At 39.9% G+C, this 18,186-nt stretch overlaps 1 protein-coding gene across 1 annotated transcript in view; it reads right to left on the bottom strand.

The window, feature by feature from the left end:
* The window catches only part of LOC107392188 (uncharacterized protein C14orf132), a 45,001-nt gene extending 29,368 nt beyond the window's left edge, over window positions 1-15,633 (bottom strand). Inside the window, exon 1 of the mRNA XM_015969833.3 lies at window positions 15,327-15,633. Within this exon, the coding sequence (XP_015825319.1) occupies window positions 15,327-15,353 (27 nt within the window). The 5' untranslated portion in view covers window positions 15,354-15,633. The remainder of the gene's footprint in view (window positions 1-15,326) is intronic.
* Between the last annotated feature and the right edge of the window lie 2,553 nt (window positions 15,634-18,186).

Here is an 18,186-nt window from a genome sequence, read left to right on the forward strand (position 1 = left end):
AACAAATACATTCAGCGAAGTCATTGCTGGCAAAGCCAACAAGTTGGAATAACAAGAACAAATGATGTGACTTTTTTCTCATAGCACCCTAATTTAGTAAAATCTGGTCCAAAGAAAATATCTGATATACACACCGGGTTTCCCCCAGCGCTTTATAAGCCTGGCGGCCCGCCAGGCTTTGCTTGGCCACCCACCAGGCTAAGCGTCATGCCCCGCCCCCCTCCCCGACCCTACCGTGTCTGCTGACACGAACGGCGCAACAAAACTAGAGCCCTCCATCAGCTGATACTGGTGAGAAACAGCAGCGGAACGTGTGCAACCCCCCCACCCACACCCCTCTGACGGCCAAATCCGCCAGGCTTCAATTCAATTCAATTCAATTCAAAAATACTTTATTAATCCCAGAGGGAAATTGATTGAGGTAGTAGCTCAGAATAATAATAATAAAGTCGTCAAAGAGTTATTGTATATTACAATGGCTGTTTGCAGGAAGGATTTCCAGTAGCGGTCAGTGCAGCGAAACTGAAGAAGCCTCTGACTGAAGACACTCTTCCGTTGTCGGACAGTCTTGTGAAGAGAATGCTCAGGGTTGTCCATCATTTTCTTGATTCTCTGGAGAATCCTTCTTTGCAATATCTCCTCCAGCGGTTCCACAGTCGTCCCCAGAACAGAACCAGCCTTTTTTATTAGGCTGTTGATTCTTTTCAGGTCCCTGCTTCTGAAGCTACTACCCTAACAGACGACGGCTGTCCCTTCTTGTATATGGCTTTGCTGTTATTTCTTCAGTCCAGTCTGTTGTCCAGGTGAACTCCAAGGTATTGTATTCCTCAACCACCTCTACTTCTTCTCCCATGATGGAAACAGTGTTTGACTCCCCCTGTTTCTACTGAAGTCTAAAATCATCTCCTTTGTTTTGTTGAAGTTCAAGGTCAGATGATTGTTTCCACACCATGCCACAAAGCACTCCACCAGCTCTCTGTACTCAACTTCCTGTCCATCTCTGATACACCCGACAACTGCAGAGTCATCTGAGTATTTCTGTAGATGACAGGTCTCTGATTTGTACTGGAAGTCTGAGGTGTACAGGGTGAAAAGAAATGGTGAGAGTACAGTCCCCTGTGGTGCTCCAATGGTACTGATTGCCTGGTTTGATGTGCAGTTCTTCAGCCTCACAAATTGTGGTCTGTTTGTCAGGTAGTCTAACTCATTTTCTGGGGGAAACCCTGTACACGATAACACAAATCTTAAATTTGCTTTGTTTTTCATTACAACTATGGACCCAAGATTTTTTATTTATTACTCTTGTCAACACAATTACTTCTTTGAGTGCTTTTGCATACAAGACAAGCTATGGCTATTAAGAAAAACATTGCCGTCTCCAACAAATCCTGCCAATAAGTTGCTGTTATTGTTTATACATAAAACTCTGAGTCTTGGAGGACCAATACATGCCAAAGGACTTCCAGACAGTCTGACATTATCATTCAAAAACAAACTTAACATGAAAGATTAAAAGGCATTAGCATTTTGCACCTCTATACTGCATATCATTGCATTATTCAAGCAATCTGATGGAATATTAATGCATAAATTGTGAAGCTTCACAATCTTTCAGACAGAACTATTCATTCATGAATAGCTGATTTAATCATGAATGGTGTATTATTTGACCTGGTTGGTTGTTGTTTAACTCTTTTTATCTGTATTTTGACAACCTGGGACAGTCAAACAAATGATCAGCAACAAGGCTGTGCCTTAAAGATGGATCATTACCAGCTATCCACAGCAGGAGCGGCAGACAGGAGAAAACATCAGTTTGTTAGATGCACACACACAGGTTGCTGTATTTGCTGATGTGAGCTTTCAGGGTGAATACTGTAGGCTCCCTTTAAGGATTGTTGAGTCTATTTAACATTTACAACCATTTCCAAACAACACATACCTTGTGGATAAGTGGAGATGAGTATCTAACTTCAATCGATAAAAAACCTGCACCACATCATTAAGCACTTTCAAAAGCAAGCTGCATGAGAAAGTTTTTGTGATTTAATTCAACTGCATTTTGTTACAGCTATTTTGTTAACCCTCATAAAACTGCATATGCCCATAATTAAGGGTTATTATATATGCATCAACTTTACTGTAAAATAATGAAAGTTATGTAATAGGGTATTATGTTGTCCTTACAAGAATATTAGTGCTGTAACTTACTTGTTCAACAATACAATATTTGCAAGTGAGCTGAAACTTAAACAGACATTATGCAACTTTTTCATACTCTTAAATCATTTTCTTGAGCTAGTGTGTGCTAAAATTACCTTTTACATGGATATTACCAGGCCACCCAGCCCCCATCACCCCCTGTGGCCAGAATATTGCACTTACAACTTCAGAGTGCCGGTCTGGTCTGTTGGACTTGAGCTGACATACCTGGCGCTGCAGTCTGCTTCCAGAACATTTCCTTTATGTTTACGATTGTGAACACAGCTAATTCATTTATTTAGTGATGTATCGCTACTGTATACACTGATGAAGGCTGGGGAGACATTTCAGTAGTTAGATTAAGGTGACAAAAAGACAAACGCTTAGCGAGGAGATACGTTTTGCTTTTGGTTCTACTAAATGGACACTAGGGGGCGCTAAAAGCAAGCCAAACCAGTCAAGTCTCCCTTTTAAAGAAGAGTAATCAGCGTATCGTGTTTGTTATGGTGCAGCAGTCACATGAGATGGTCAAATTCTTAATGCAAAAGCATGATTAACTAGTTAGATGTGCAGTGCATTATTTAGGAAGTAAAAGAGGGAATTTGTGTTTCCGAGTTAACCAGGCGTATCCCACCTTTTAACCAGTTACTGCTGGAGATCAACAGCTCCTAATTATTCTGAACAAGAACAACTGGATATAAATAAATGATAAATATGTCAGCTGAAAATATGGTTAGGAGATATTCAAATGCACAAAGCTTTGAGAGTTTAGTTGTCAATTCCTCTCATTGTTTCGTCTTCTTCTTCGTCTTCGTCTTCCTCCGCTTATCCGGGTCCGGGTCGCGGGGGCAGCATCCCAATTAGGGAGCTCCAGGCCGTCCTCTCCCCGGCCTTGTCCACCAGCTCCTCCGGCAGGACCCCAAGGCGTTCCCGGACCAGATTGGAGATGTAACCTTTCCAACGTGTCCTGGGTCGACCCGGGGGCCTTCTGCCGGCAGGACATGCCCGAAACACCTCCCCGGGGAGGCGTCCAGGAGGCATCCTGACCAGATGCCCAAACCACCTCAACTGGCTCCTTTCGATCCGGAGGAGCAGCGGTTCTACTCCGAGTCCCTCCCGAATGTCCGAGCTCCTCACCCTATCTCTAAGGCTGAGCCCGGCCACCCTACGGAGGAAACTCATTTCGGCCGCTTGTATCCGCGATCTCGTTCTTTCGGTCATTACCCAAAGCTCATGACCATAGGTGAGGATTGGGACGTAGATCGACCGGTAAATCGAGAGCCTGGCTTTCTGGCTCAGCTCCCTCTTCCCCACGACAGATCGGCTCAGCGTCCGCATCACTGCAGACGCTTCGAAGGATCTTTCATGGCGGTTAAAACGAAGAGTCGGAGTACCCGGCCCGAAGGGTTACCGGGGTCCCACACTGGAGCCAGGCCTGGGGTTGGGGCCCGTGAGCGAGCGCCTGGTGGCCGGGCTTTCGCCCATGGGGCCCGGCCGGGCCCAGCCCGAACCGGATACATGGGCTCGTCCAACTGTGGACCCACCACCCGCAGGAGGAACATGAAGGGTCCGGTGCAATGCGAATCGGGTGGCAGACCAAGGCGGGAGCCTTGGCGGTCCAATCCCCGGACAAGAAAACTAGTCCTCTCATTGTTTATTTTTTGTATTTATTTATGATTTTAGCGCCATTACTTTGTGGGGGAAAAAATTAAGCAAAGTCTAATTTAGCTCTAACAAAAGTCTATGACATGTTACATTTGCTGTTCATTAAGTAATAAAATGACCATGAAAAGACAGTTATCACACACCGAATGCCACTGGATTAGGTCATTGTTGGATAATTAAGCGAGAGGTTTATTACACAGTCAATTAAAAACTGATTTGTTCTGGTTGTAAACACAAACATCTGCAATTTTCCTGTTGGTTATTCTGTTGTTCCAAATAATTGTAAAATATGGCCCCAATGAAACAGTGTGAGGGCTTGTGATGGCGCTTATTTAAAAGCAACTTTGATTTTCCTGTTACTTCAGCACGGCGTTTAATAAATCTTTGGATTGATGATGACATTAGGACGTAAAAATCAATCCAACCTTTCTAAAAATGAAGCAGTACCCTGTTTTGTTCTGAACTCTTGTGTATTCTTTGTTATTGTGTCATCGTATTGCACAGGCTGCAAAAACCCTGACCTTTTCTTCAACTCAGCAATGAAAATCATAAATTAATGGAGATGTGTCAGTGTGGTTTATTTCTTATTTTTTCCTTATTTTTCTTGTGCACACAGTTGTTTGTTTAAGATGATTGTTATTTTCTCAACAGTTGATTAAAACTGAGAAATCATAAAAGAAGAATAAGTCTTAAAGTCGCTGCAAGCATTTTTTTTGCTCTATTAAGACAAAAGCTTTCATAAAGGCATATTTGCAGACAAGTAAATCAGAGGAGGAAAATGAACTCCAAGAGATGAAAAGGCTGGAGTGCCATTATTGCTTTCTTCGAGCATGCTCATTTTACAGCGACTATGATGTTTTTAAAGCGATGACTCTGGTATAAACTGATTGCAGTAAGATAATAGAATTACTTCTTTGTTTTTCTGCAATTTAGAAAAATATGGCCGCAATTTTATTAAAAGTATTTAAATAAGACAACAATCAAATTTGTTCTACTTGATTTCCTATAAGCTGGCCGTTTATTGGAGGTCAAAGGTGAAACATATTCTCTCTGTGTCCATCTCATCTGCTCAGTTTAGTACATGTAATTTCTGATCAAACAAACCAAAGCTCTCTCATTGGTTCCGTCCTAACCTGCTCGGGGAGGTCTTGAAGCAGGAAATAAATATGTATGGACGTGTTTGTTTCAGCTGTCAAACACTCCCTCCTTCCACAGCCCATCATTCATGTCAGCCCTCTTTAACAGACATGTCCATCAACTCTAAAGAGATAGACAACTCTGTCAGGTAGAATGACTCACACCCACACCCTCTCTTACTAAGCAAAAAATGTAATGAGATAGGGCTTCCTGGAAAAGGTACAAAATCTGTTTTAAGGAAATAAAAACAATATTTGTCCTCCTTCATGAAGAAAAGTGTTGTTGCTTTAATCAATGGCTGAAGTTGTCCAAAAGATTGAGGATCACTAATGAGAAAGTTAAACCTGCAGGAATAGCACTAGAGGAAGAGTTATGCACTAAAAGACGAAGTTATAAGAGATGTGCTCATTTGCTGCTGAGTTTTTAAATTAGACATCCGGTGGGAAAAAGAGCTGGCTTATGGAGACAATGTGGATAAAAACACAGCAATGCAGAATTAAGCATTATAAAACAGAACTTTTGTACAACACAAACTTCCACATCAGCATTATATGTGAATAGAACAAAATTGTGATTTGAAATATTGCTGATCTTTAAAAGCAATGCACAGATTTTATTGGGAATTTACATGCAAATGTTTACTGTATTTCTTTTGTGTGATGCAATTCAAACTCCAACTGCTAGGTGGCAGCAGTTTTTTACCACATCCAACTTTCTTGGAAGCATCTGGCTTGAGTTTTCGAATTAATTTCTCTTAAAAGTCGCAAATATCATCTGGCCTTTAGTATCTCAGTACACCGTACTGTCTCCCCTTTATTGTGATATATATCATATCGCCAGGTTCTTGTCTATACACACCCCAAACTCTTTCTCCTATGACATGCTTTTATTTTACAAGACAGCCCTTGCATGAGGTACTTCATAAAAGCTGTGGTATATTATCCATTTAATAATTTACATTCTGTTTTTAAACGCCATCAAATATTTGTTTGCAGCAATCATTTGTCAATATTTATATTTATAATCATTTTTAATGTGAAATGGTTGGCGAACCTATTTAACTACACTGTAACATCTGATTTGTTCTGCTTACTTAAAGCTGCTTTCCGGAGTTTTCCTCTTTCAGAAATGATGTATGATATGTCAGAAATCTGTAAAAGTGATTATCTTATTATGTACTGTGATATAATATAAGCAAAACATCTTTTTATTTATTTTTTTTTTTTTACTAAGCACGGCCCCTGCCTGGCAGAGCTCCGTGCAATAGGAAACTGAGCGCTGACCAGAACTAACCAATAGCGTTAGACTACCGCTTAGACGCTTCACATTTAAGGAATACCTCGGCTGATGCAGAGTTGATGAACTTTTCACGGACAAGAAAGTCTCTAAAAGATAAATATAGGAAAACACAACATGACATGAGAATAATACTTGTAAAACAACAGGTTTTAGCTCTGTTTGTTGGGTACAGAAGCACATTTATAAACAGAAACGTGAAGTCGCTATCTTAAAAAAAACAGAGGAACAGCAGTTTTGTGTGATAAGCTTGTCAGCCACTAGAAGGTGCCATTAGATAAGAGAAATACTCCGGAAAGAAGCTTTAAAGGAAAAACAGGCAAACCGATTACACTTAAAATAATAAGTACATGGGATTAGGTAATTTTTCAAAGTAAAATAAAGTTAAATAAAACTTAGTTTAATGAAGTCAATCTAGTACAAAGTACTTAGAAATGTGTTGACTGAAGCAAATGTTTCAGTACGTTATACTAGTTTGTCTTAGTAAAAGTTATTTATATGTACTTTATACATTAGTAGCTCCAACACAATCACCTAGTGTGTAATTATTATCTTAAGTGTAGGTTTAAAAAAATAAGTAAACATATTAAATGTGGAAAAAGTTACATCAATTTCAGGGTACTAAATAATTAGATTTTTTTAAAGCAAGGATATAAACCGAAGCACCTACATTGTATCCCCACCCTGCATTGGAGAGCTGCTCAACCGATGCAACTGAATCGTGCACATGAATGTCAGTGAATCAGTAAAAAAGGGTTAATCGTCACATCCTTAGTGCTTATGTGTTAAGGCAGAAATAAGTTAAAGGTCGTGGCCTGTTGGATGCCATGGACAAGATAGAAAAGCCTTAAGGGTTTCATTGCCCTGTGTGGCAAATCTGTCAGCTGAAGCAAGTCAGAGGCTGGCAGAAAGCCCAGACAGGAAGTGAACCCTGTCTGAAACACATCAAGGTTCGCCTTCAGATTAACACACAGACTTGCTATTTATGCCTGAACATCTCCCAGTCAAATACGCAGCCTTCACACGCTCTAAAGGTATTTACAGAATAATTTATCCTCAAAGCTATTGCGGAGTGAAAAGGAAAAAAAAAAGGAGTTCACTGAAAAACCTCTGAACAAATTAAAGTATGTAATCCAATTCCTCTAAAGTGCTGCATGCTTGACTTACTTTTCTCTTTCACCTTAAGAACTTTAACTGTGCCGCTCCAGTTCAAACTCTTGCAGATCCACTCCATATCCATGCATTCTGGTGTTTGCATAACATTTTTCAACTAATATTGTAATATTCCAAGTGCTGTTGCACATGGATACAGAGCAAACCAAACATAAAAAAGGAGGCTTCATCTCCTGAGGGTTAAGTCTAGTTGAAAGGATAAAGAATGAAACGCCTCATTGCTCCCAGCTTAGTATTCGAAAGCTTCATGGTGATTGTCACCTATCAACCTGCCTTTTGCAACGCTCGGGGATGTCGCCAATTTCAGCCTGATAAACCTTTTTCATTTCAAAGCTTGAAGGAATTATACTGCTGGATGTAAATCACTTAAACTCATTGTTGTCCAAAGAGCTTTTAGCATGTTTCTGGGATATAGTACGGCACCATTTTTACAGCGAGAGGAGTAATAAATACAGCCACACAATAGCTAATTATATAACCAGTCTGCATTGGTATTCTGTAGAATGATGCACGCGATGTCTGCTCTCGTTTTTTTGGCGAATGCAAAGCAAACTGCTCAGTTTCTTTGGGAAATAGAATCGTAAAAGGATATATATCACAAAATAAATTTAAAGTGTTCTGCTCAAGTAGTCGAGCAGTAATGACCAGTTTCTTCCCATGAAATACTCATTATCATCTACAAGAGTAATGTAAACTGATTCTTTGAGTTGGAAATATTTTAAGATGTACCCTGTCTAGAAGGCAGTAGAGGCAGAATCTTGTAAAAGCAAAGTCATCACAAAGATTTAATGTCTTGGAGTCTGGTAAGCCATGAGGATTAACCAAAATGGATCTCAATAATTCATTTTTAAAACTTAATTGGCTTTCTTAAAGTGACATAAACTCTACTTTAATTAATTTGCTATTTCTGAGCTAGATGGCCGCATTATTTACAAGGGAGGGTAAAAAAAAAGGTAAACAGGAAACAAGGATTCAGCTTTTTGACAATCTGCAGCCAGATCAGACAGCATGGATCACATCCCATCTTGAAGTATTGTGAATTATGCAAACCATTGTTTGACATGCAAATCACGCCTTAGCATAGGTGTAACTTCATTTTTAACGACTGAATTGCAACTTCATTAGTTTCCTGCTCATAGGAGCCAAAAAATAAATCTCTTTGCTGATGTCATAAGATGGGGAACATTATATACACATATCCATGAGCCAAACATTTTGTTTAATAGATTTGTATTTTTCAATTGAAATTAACAACATGTTATCAAAGGAGAATCCAACTGGAATATGGATAAAAGCCAATTTAGCAGGTTTAAAATGCTAGATATTTTTAGAGCAGCATTTCTACAAAAGACATCAGGACAGATGTAATGGAGAGTGCAATTTAAAAAAACACACCAAAAATAAACAAAGTGATAAAATCAGTGCAAACAAATCTAGTTGAATCATAGGAGTGTAATTCAAATTCAATTCAATTCAAAGATACTTTATTAATCCCAGAGGGAAATTAGTTTCAGTACACACAGTTCTGAGATCAGACATGCGTACATAGATATAGACACATGACAAGAATTGGTGACTGTGGTCATTCGCAACCCGAGTTGCGCTACCTTAATAGAGATCAGAGGGGTTTATATGAGGATTGGGTCAGGTGGAGAAAAAAAGGCACTTCAGAGTTACCCTCCACAGGGAGGGCAGCTTTGCTATGCAAAAAACATCTCAGACAGAAATGCAACTGACTTCAGACATTACACAACATAAGTGTCCACTAGGTGGGGTGGTAGGGTAGATGACTCTCCAAACATCAGTGCATGCAGCCACGATAAGCAGCGCTCGTCACCTCCGTTTGGACAGGGGAAGGATGTCGTTGGGTTTAGAGAGCACAGTGACTCCTGGAACGATTCAACGGCCTTCACCGGTCGCAGTCCCGCCCAGGCTGGGATAGGGAGACAGAGTTGCCATGGCGACGGCAGCATTCCACATTTCTTCTGAGGGGGAGTAATCACTTCAGCGTCACAGGCTCAAGGACACCAGAATCAGATAAGAACTTGTTTTGGGGCCAGACAGAGATCATTTCCGCTCTGTCTTTAAGTTCCGTTGGTCCTCAACCCCTCTGAATCCAATAATGGTGTAATTAATCTATCCCAATCCGCGCTAACCCGTCAACTTTCTCCTTGATGGAATCCACCTTCTGTGCCAGAGTCTGAATCTCAGCCAAAGTTCCAAGCTTACGACTCATCTCAACAATTATATGAGTCTGTGCGTTTACAGCACGGTGTAATCCATCCCTGAGCTCCGGGATCAAGCCAATATTCCTCGACAGCTCGTTAATATTCTGGTAAGCCAGGTAACCTCCCAGGCCAAAGAGCAGGAAACCTGACACCAACACCACAAATATCCATACGTCTTCAGAATCCTCTACAGACAGTTGAGATAGGCAGATGAGGTTCCACTGTTTCCAGGTGTAATGTGATGAAGGTTCTCTAATTTGTGGCAAAGGTCACATTTACCCAGCTGGATCAAGCTGGGTCAAACAGTACTTTTAAATCCACAGATTAACCCAAGGAGCCACGATGTCTGCAAGATCATATATATATCTGCTGCTGTTCTATCCCAGGAAGAGGACACTTCAAGTCACGATGATAATAATTAGATAATAATTAATAAAACTCATTGATTTGATTACTGTTTAACATAATCTCATAAATGATCACTTGGTTCAGTATAAAGGTATTTTGATTACATGAAATGAATTTATGCTTTGGGTATAATAATAATAATTATTATTATTATTATAATGATTATGGTGACAGTAAAAGATGTGTTCAGCATATCAGAAGGTCAAGTTCACCTTATCCAGCTAATACAGTGTCCAGATAAACGATAACTGCAACACATGTTTTGATGCATGATCAAAGCTTTCTTCCAGAGAGAGTGGGAGTGTCCTGGAGCTTGGTAAAACTAACCACCACCAGCTTCAGAGTGAGTTCTTGAACAAACACCACGGAGGAAAAGGGGAACGGCCGCCCCTGAAGCCTCCACCTGCTGTTCCAGTCACACCGACCGGAATAGCTAAAGAATAAACGAACTGTAACCAGCTAACGAAAACTCTACCTAGAGTCATTGATTTCTGAAGTTAAGACAAGAACGTCCATCTGCCAAACGCTTGACAACCGTGTACCCAGGACAACTCTGGACCAGACGATCGGACACTTGTGCCTCCCCTACCAGACTGTCATCCTGGATGAACACATCCTCCTGATCTCCGGATCCGAAAGAGGGTCCTGTTTGGGTGAGGTAGAACACGAGAATGTGTTTGATGCTGTTTTTTCTCTAAATAACTCAAGTTAGCCGCAAAACATCATTTCATCCAGAACGCTTCCAACTCTCTGTGAAAGAAACCTTCTCATAATTTCATTCACACATCCAAACTCGTATTTTTCATTTAGCTTCCATTTCAGCCACAGGTTTGCTTTAAAACAAGTTCAATATCAAAGCTGTTAAAAATTGTCATTAAATTGTCATCCTTGAATTGTCATTTCATAACTGTCATTTCAAATCTTTAAGTTTAAAATTGTTAGTAATAAATTTTTCATTTTTAAACTTGCCTCATTATTGAAACGAAACACAGAAAAGGTATAATGTTTCTGGTTATTTGAAAGCAAAGATCCTAGCTTCTGATTGAAAATAACTTTTGCTATTAAATTTAATTATCTAAATTAACATTAATCTTTGGATTAAAATTAGATCAAACAGGTTGATGTATGAACTTAGATCGATATATAAGTATCCGTGATGTTGATATATGATCTAAGCCTCATAGGTTAATCTGATTGGTCATTTTTCGGAATCTCCACTGAATAGCAACAGAGGTGATTTCAGTGTGTAGTCTTAATTCTCCGCTACACAGGAGTCCATGATATGCCCAACTGGCTCTGTCCCAGAGGGACAACGGGGAGCCCCTTCTCCCGTTCTCAATGTTGAAAAAATGTTGTCAATCGCGTTGAGAGACCAACTGACCAGGTCCATTTTAGCAATTTCCAGTTTCCAGAAAAAATGCAGAAGCGCCGTACACCCAGAGACAGACAAAGAGCCTTGGGATACGATAGGGAGGAGAGTAGGAAAAAAGTGTCTGTACTCTCCAAGAGCCGGAAGAAGGATGGGTGGCTTTGCCAAAATCACACAGTAGCTAAATGGTGTGAGTTGAACCTTTCAGACACTGAGGCATCATCAGCACCGAGTTAGCCTGCTGTAGAAAAACATTAGATATTTTCTCTCAGATTTAAGAGGTTTGTATCCTGTACTTGTATCCTGTAGTGAAACTAGTGTGGAGCTTGACAATAACTGTGTAAATACTCAGTACATTACCACTAAGTAGTCTTTCTAAATTTTCTTGTTCACAACAGATTTTGTCACAGCTGGTGGTTTGTTTGGCTCATTTTTCCATGTTTAAGCTCCTAGTGTTCCTAAAGATGTAAATTTGGGTGGTTTTCATAATACTGCACAAATATTATATTATTGTCCAGAAAGGCTCTTGGTGCTGTCTCATTGCAGCATGTAACTTAGGGCATTTATATTGGTTTCTATTACGTTTTAGATCTATTTTTAGTATGAAGTCTGTTTCATATCCATTGTGGCGCAGACACAATCAGTACAGCGTCTTGTCTGTGGTTCATGTGTGCTAAACGTCTCCAGAGATCTGCTCCCACAAGAGCACAAAAAGATAAAAAATCTGACACACTACCTTTAAAAATGTATCAGTCAAAATAATGTGAACCATACAATGTGAACTGATGTCGCTGTCATTGATATTAAAACAAAACCCGGCTAAAATTACAGGTTTTGTGTAGAAATTAACAGGAGCTGTTGTACTATCCCGAGCTATGCCCATAAATGGCAATGTAGAGTTCCTTCCCTCCCTGTCAGATAGGGGTTTTCCTGAATGGGCTGAGAAAGGACTCATCACAGTCAATCAGCTGTTTGAGGGAAGATCAGTTAAAACCTTTACCCAGTTGAGAAAGGAGTTTGACTTGCCCCAAAAAGACCTATATAGGTACTTTTAAGTTAGGAGTTATATAACAAAACATACAGACTGGGAGCAAACCAGAAGAAAGCCTACAAATATAGAGATGCATTTGATCAATCTGATAGAGAACCGAGGGGTAATTAAAAACAAGTGTCGTTAATGTATTCTAAATTGTTGATGGATATGTCTGATAACACACAGCAGGTTAAACAGCAGTGGGAAATGGAGCTAAATGTTGTTTTAACTGATGATGTTTGGGGAAATGTTTGTCAGGGCTGCCATAAAGGTGTGGAAAGTGAAGTCTGGAGGGAGTTTGACTGGAAAATGAAAATAAGGTTTTTTGTGACCCCTCTAAAAGGTTTTTTTTTTTTTCTAAAACCAGCATGAGTGAAATGTTGGAGGAACTGTGGACTTGGTGATCAAACTCACACTTCTTGGGATTGCCCAGTGATACGCATCTTCTGGATGGATGTTGGGGGTACTTTGGAAAGATGGTTAAAAATTAAACTTGCTCTGAACCCTCTAACATTTTTACTGGACATTTTTCCAGACAATCTTGCTCATGATAGAAAATACCTGCTCCATGTTATGTTAATGACTGCAAGGAAAATGATAACAGTCTGTTGGTTGAGACCTCAACCACCTACGATAGCACAATGGATACAAAAGTGGTGTAGAGTCCAATCAGCAGGTCAGACTCAGAACGGCAGATCGCACGTTGGTCATGTTGCATTATGGGACTGTTAGGTTAGAAAAGGGATACACAAAAGCAGCTTTTGAACAAAAGAAATAATTTCCTTGTTTCTTTTACTTCTGCAGAAAATCAGCCTTTGTTTTTGCAAACAGTAGCAACAACGATACTTCTGAACTAATGCGGTCTTCAATAGCACCTCTAGAGAATCAGCAACACAAGACGACTCATTTATGACGTAATTTAACTTCAAATGTGGATGTAAGGATCAAGATCTTTAAAAAAAACACATTTATAAATGAGAGATTTTTATGCCTCAGAGAGGTTAACGTTTTTTATTTTTTTGTTTTTTTTTTAACTTGTCTCCAAACTGTTGGCTGATCATCAGCAGAGAAAAATCATGACCAAGCTTACTAATGAAATTCCTTAAAGGATATGAAGCAAAGCAAAAACCCTTAAAATCATTCATCCAGTTTATATTTGGATTAAACACAATTTAGTCAATAAAAAAGCAGATTGACTTTGTAAGGTTGCGTTCACAACAAACTATCTGCAAATAAATCGTTTAGCTTTATTCTAAATTATCATCCTCCAACTTACAGATGTTCTGATAACTTGACTCAAACCATTTGCTGATTGATAACTCTTGCATGTTTTTTAATCATTAAATTACTATCTGAACTATACAATGATTGGTTTTCCAAGCTCCATCTGGAGATGCCACAGCCAAATCAATCTGTTGAATAAATAAAAGTCTTAATTCAGATTCCCTACTCATCAAAATTTGTGGGTGTTCTGATTTTTTTCACTGCTCTCATCTGATCTGCTGTGCTGTGAAAGGCTGGATTTCTGTAAAACACCAGGTAGGTAAGAAATGTTAAGTGAAAAAGTCAAAATCCAAATTGTTTATTCCCTGGCTTCTGTACAGATCCAGCCCACTGATAGATAAAAAAAAAACAGTTTCCATAAGATAACTGCATTAGATGACAGTTTCTGAATTCCTATGCGAGTTTGGCATTGCATGCCCTCCACAGTGGTAATGAGCATTAATCCGGTGACGTTATTGAAAGCATTCAATGAGAACAGGTTTGATTTTCCTTGGTCATAGAGCCACTTTATAAAGCCATCTCTGTTTAAACACCAGTTGAATATTGATTTAAGTCCCCTCTGGTGTATTCTACATTTGTGCACAGTGACTTTAAAGAGCAGCGTTCACAAAAGCAGACTTAAATTCTGAAGGCTGAGAAAATAAAAAGGACTTCACAGGCTTCCTCTGCAGCTTTAGACCAAATTCTGTGATGAAGTGCTGTTTCAAATGGTTCTCTGTTGCAGAATATGCTCGAACTGTATGTTTTTAGCATTTAACAAAAAAATGTGTTGTACATTTTTTTCAGTTGATCAAGTTTAGCTCGTCTTGCAAGAATAAAAGAATGTAATTACTTTAACCATCTTCTCTTTCCAACAACGTATTCTCAGATGGGTCCATGCTCCAATGCATTTCCATTTAGAGGGCCTTGATTTAAAAAAGATTTGGGAACATCTGGCCCCACAGAATAGCCCTTAGCAGAGAAAATAATACTATGAAGCCCTTAATGGCTAAGTGGGAAGGGCTAAGTAGATGGAAGCAAACAAAGCAAAGGCAACCAGACAGCAGGAACATAAAAAGAGAACTGAGTGCAGGAAGAAAAGGCTAATGGAAACGGTGTCAAAAACACAACAGCACGTGTTCTTTTGGAAGGCAAAAGGGCATGAAGAACTAAAAAGGATTTGACCCAATTGGGCTGGTGGAATAACTGCAAACAGGGGATGAAATTGCACATTAATTAAAGCAAGTAAGCAATGAAATGCATGTTGATGTAATTTAGTGATGATTCAGATCATTTTGCTTTTGGTTAAGTCACACAAACAATTAAAAAACAACTCTTTGCAGCCATAACTGACTTAAACCTAATAAACTTTTTGCTTTTTATTACAAATGGTAATGAATGCATTGATTTGCTCCAACATCAGACACAGATAGTAAAGTTGTTGACCAGCCACACCCTTGACATCTGTGGACTAACTGGATTAAAGTTCAGACAAGCCTCTTTTAGCTATTTTAGATGTAAAAAAAAAATCACCAAAAACCATTTGTCTCACCTGCGCAGCCATGAAAGAGAGATCCATACTGTTGCTCCGAACAAGCCAAGGCACTCAATGAAGAATGAAAACGTGCGTGTTTTTCTCCGCTCTCCTTTATTCCTTGTTAGAGCATCAGATTTCTTTCCTCCTGACTCTTCATCCAGCCACTAGTTACTTCACGTGCGGGGCATGTCGAATTGAACGGGGAGAAAAAGACAACAGCAGAGGATGAGGGAATAAAGAGGACTAAACGAGAAAGGGGACGCGAAGCAGACGGAGTGATGGAGAGAAGTGGCTGCAAGAGGCAGCGCGTGAGTGGGGGAGAGAGAGAGAGAGAGGAGGAGGAGGAGGCAGTGGAGCCCGACTGTCACATAATAACACAGGAGGCGCAAGTCCTTCCACTGTCTTCTGCCTTGCTCTTAGTGAAAATATTATCTTCTTTTCAGTTTTTTATCATAATTTCTCATCCAAAGCTGCACCCTATTGATGTTTGTTTGAAAGGTATCTGAAACAACATGATTTGTGCAGGAAACAAATACAAAATAAAACTATATATGAATGACAAAAATTTGCCCCATTTATTACCTCATAGATTCTGAGTTTATTAACCAGACCCGGCCTTTATAAATAAGTATGACGTAGGCTAAAATATGTCAAAAAGAAACAGCATGCTCCATTCTAAAGAAATTTAAGAATAAAAACAACCCTTATTTTAACCCTCCCACTGTCCTAATAGGTGTGACCCCGCGAGGAAAGTTGACCATTGAGCAGGATTGATGGTTTATCCCTTGAGGTCCATGTGGCAGGGTTGAGGAGTGAGCACCACCTCACCCCTGCCACGTGGACCTCGAGGGATAAACCATCAGTCCTGCTCAATGGTCAACTTTCCTAGCAGGGTCACACATTTGGACAGTGGGAGGGTTAAAAAAATACATCTAAAGACCTGCAGGCCTGACTTGGTTAAGGTCAGAGGTCATGACTGAACAATAGGAAAAGGACAAATATGGTCAAAAATGAAAGCTTTGTCTTGTAAAATGGCAACTGTAATTTTGACCAATCATCATACCAGCAATCAGACATGGTGGTGGTAGTGTGATGGTCTGGGGCTGCTTTGCTGCTTCCCGATCTGGACCACTTGCTGTAAATGGTGAAACTATGAATTCAACTCTCTACAATAAATGTCTGAAGTACAATGTGTGATCTTTGACCTTAAAACAAGCCAATACGTATTCATTGAAACAAATTTAAAAAAAAATTGTGGGAAACAATTCCTCCATGAAGATGTGAGAGACTACTGTTTGCAGCTTGTTTTTTTCCTCTAAGTGTTTTGCAACCAGTTATTAAGTTTAGAGTACAACTACCTTTCCCACATAAATCCAAGTTAGTTTGGAAAAAGATTTTCCCTTAACCCTTTGAAGGGCCAACGTCCATATTTAGACACTTCCACTCACATCATCAATGATGAGGGTGTGTCTTTTCATAAACTCTTAGAATTGCAGGATTTCACCCAAACAATCATCAGAGATCAAGCTAGTCATGGTTTGCACCATGGCGCCCTTCCACCAATCGGTGCGGGGCTATAACGTGTCAAATATTGGTGTGTCTGCAGAGCCAGAAAACCGCTCCCTCTCGTGTTTGCAGTCAGATCTCTAAAACTAACAATGCTATGTTTATGAAACTCTCACATCACAATGTTGACTAGTTGTGCTAAATAAGCTTATAAGTGTTGTAAATGTTAAACTCTGTGAAGTTGGTGAAATCATAGCATGAAAATCAAATCTGCCCATTTTGACAATACGGCCTGAGCAAGTAAAAGAAATTATGAATATTTTTTGGTAAAATCTGTTTTATCTGTTTTTAGACATAATCTTAATATTCAGGGTAACAGTAATTATAACAATTATGATATTGAATTTATTTTGATGTTTTGAACTAAGATTTCTCTGGGATATTGAGGAGGACAGTCATTGCGCCAAGCAATCTCACCATAGTGATGATGATGAAAAGGAGAAAGATGACATCGAGGCAGATCCTCAAATATAAAATATTCTAAAATAGTTTAATAATTTATATTTGATCAGAAACAGTATATATTGTTCTATAACTTTTCAAAAATATTATACAGTAATCTCTTTTTATAAAAATATATTATATTGTTTAATAACTGTGATGTATTATGTATTTTTGAACAGTGATATAATGTTTTAAAAATTCATCCATCCATTTTCATCTGCTCATCCAGAGTTGGGTCGCGGGGGCAGTAGCCTAAGGCGAGAGGCCCAGACTTCCCTCTCCCCAGCCACTTGGGCCAGCTCCTCCGGGGCAATCCCAAGGTGTTCCCTGGCCAGGTGTGAGACATAGTCCCTCCACCGTGTCCTGGGTCTAGCTTTGGGTCTCCTCCCGGTTGGACGTGCCCGGAAAACCTCACCAGGGAGGCATCCTGACCAGAAGCCTGAGCCACCTCAACTGGCTCCTCTCGATGTGGAGGAGCAGCAGGTCTACTCCGAGCCCCTCCCGAATGACCAAGCTTCTCACCCTATGTCCAAGGGAGAGCCCAGCCACTCTTCGGAGAAAACTCATTTCGGCTGCTTGTATCCGCGATGTGGTTCTTTCGGTCACTACCCAAAGCTCATGACCAAAGGTGAGGGTAAGAACTTAGATCGACCGGTAAATCAAGTGCTTTTCCTTCTGACTCAGCTCTCTCTTCACCACGACAGACCGGTACAACGCCCGCATCACTGCAGATGCAGCACCAATCCGCCTATCGATCTCACTCTATAGTTTTCCCTCACTCGTGAACAAGACCCCGAGATACTTAAACTCCTACACTTGGGGCAGGACCTCATCCCTGACCCAGAGAAGGCATTCTACCCTTTTC

The sequence above is a fragment of the Nothobranchius furzeri genome, chromosome 18, assembly GCF_043380555.1.
Source record: "Nothobranchius furzeri strain GRZ-AD chromosome 18, NfurGRZ-RIMD1, whole genome shotgun sequence".
Classification (NCBI taxonomy): Eukaryota; Metazoa; Chordata; class Actinopteri; order Cyprinodontiformes; family Nothobranchiidae; genus Nothobranchius; species Nothobranchius furzeri.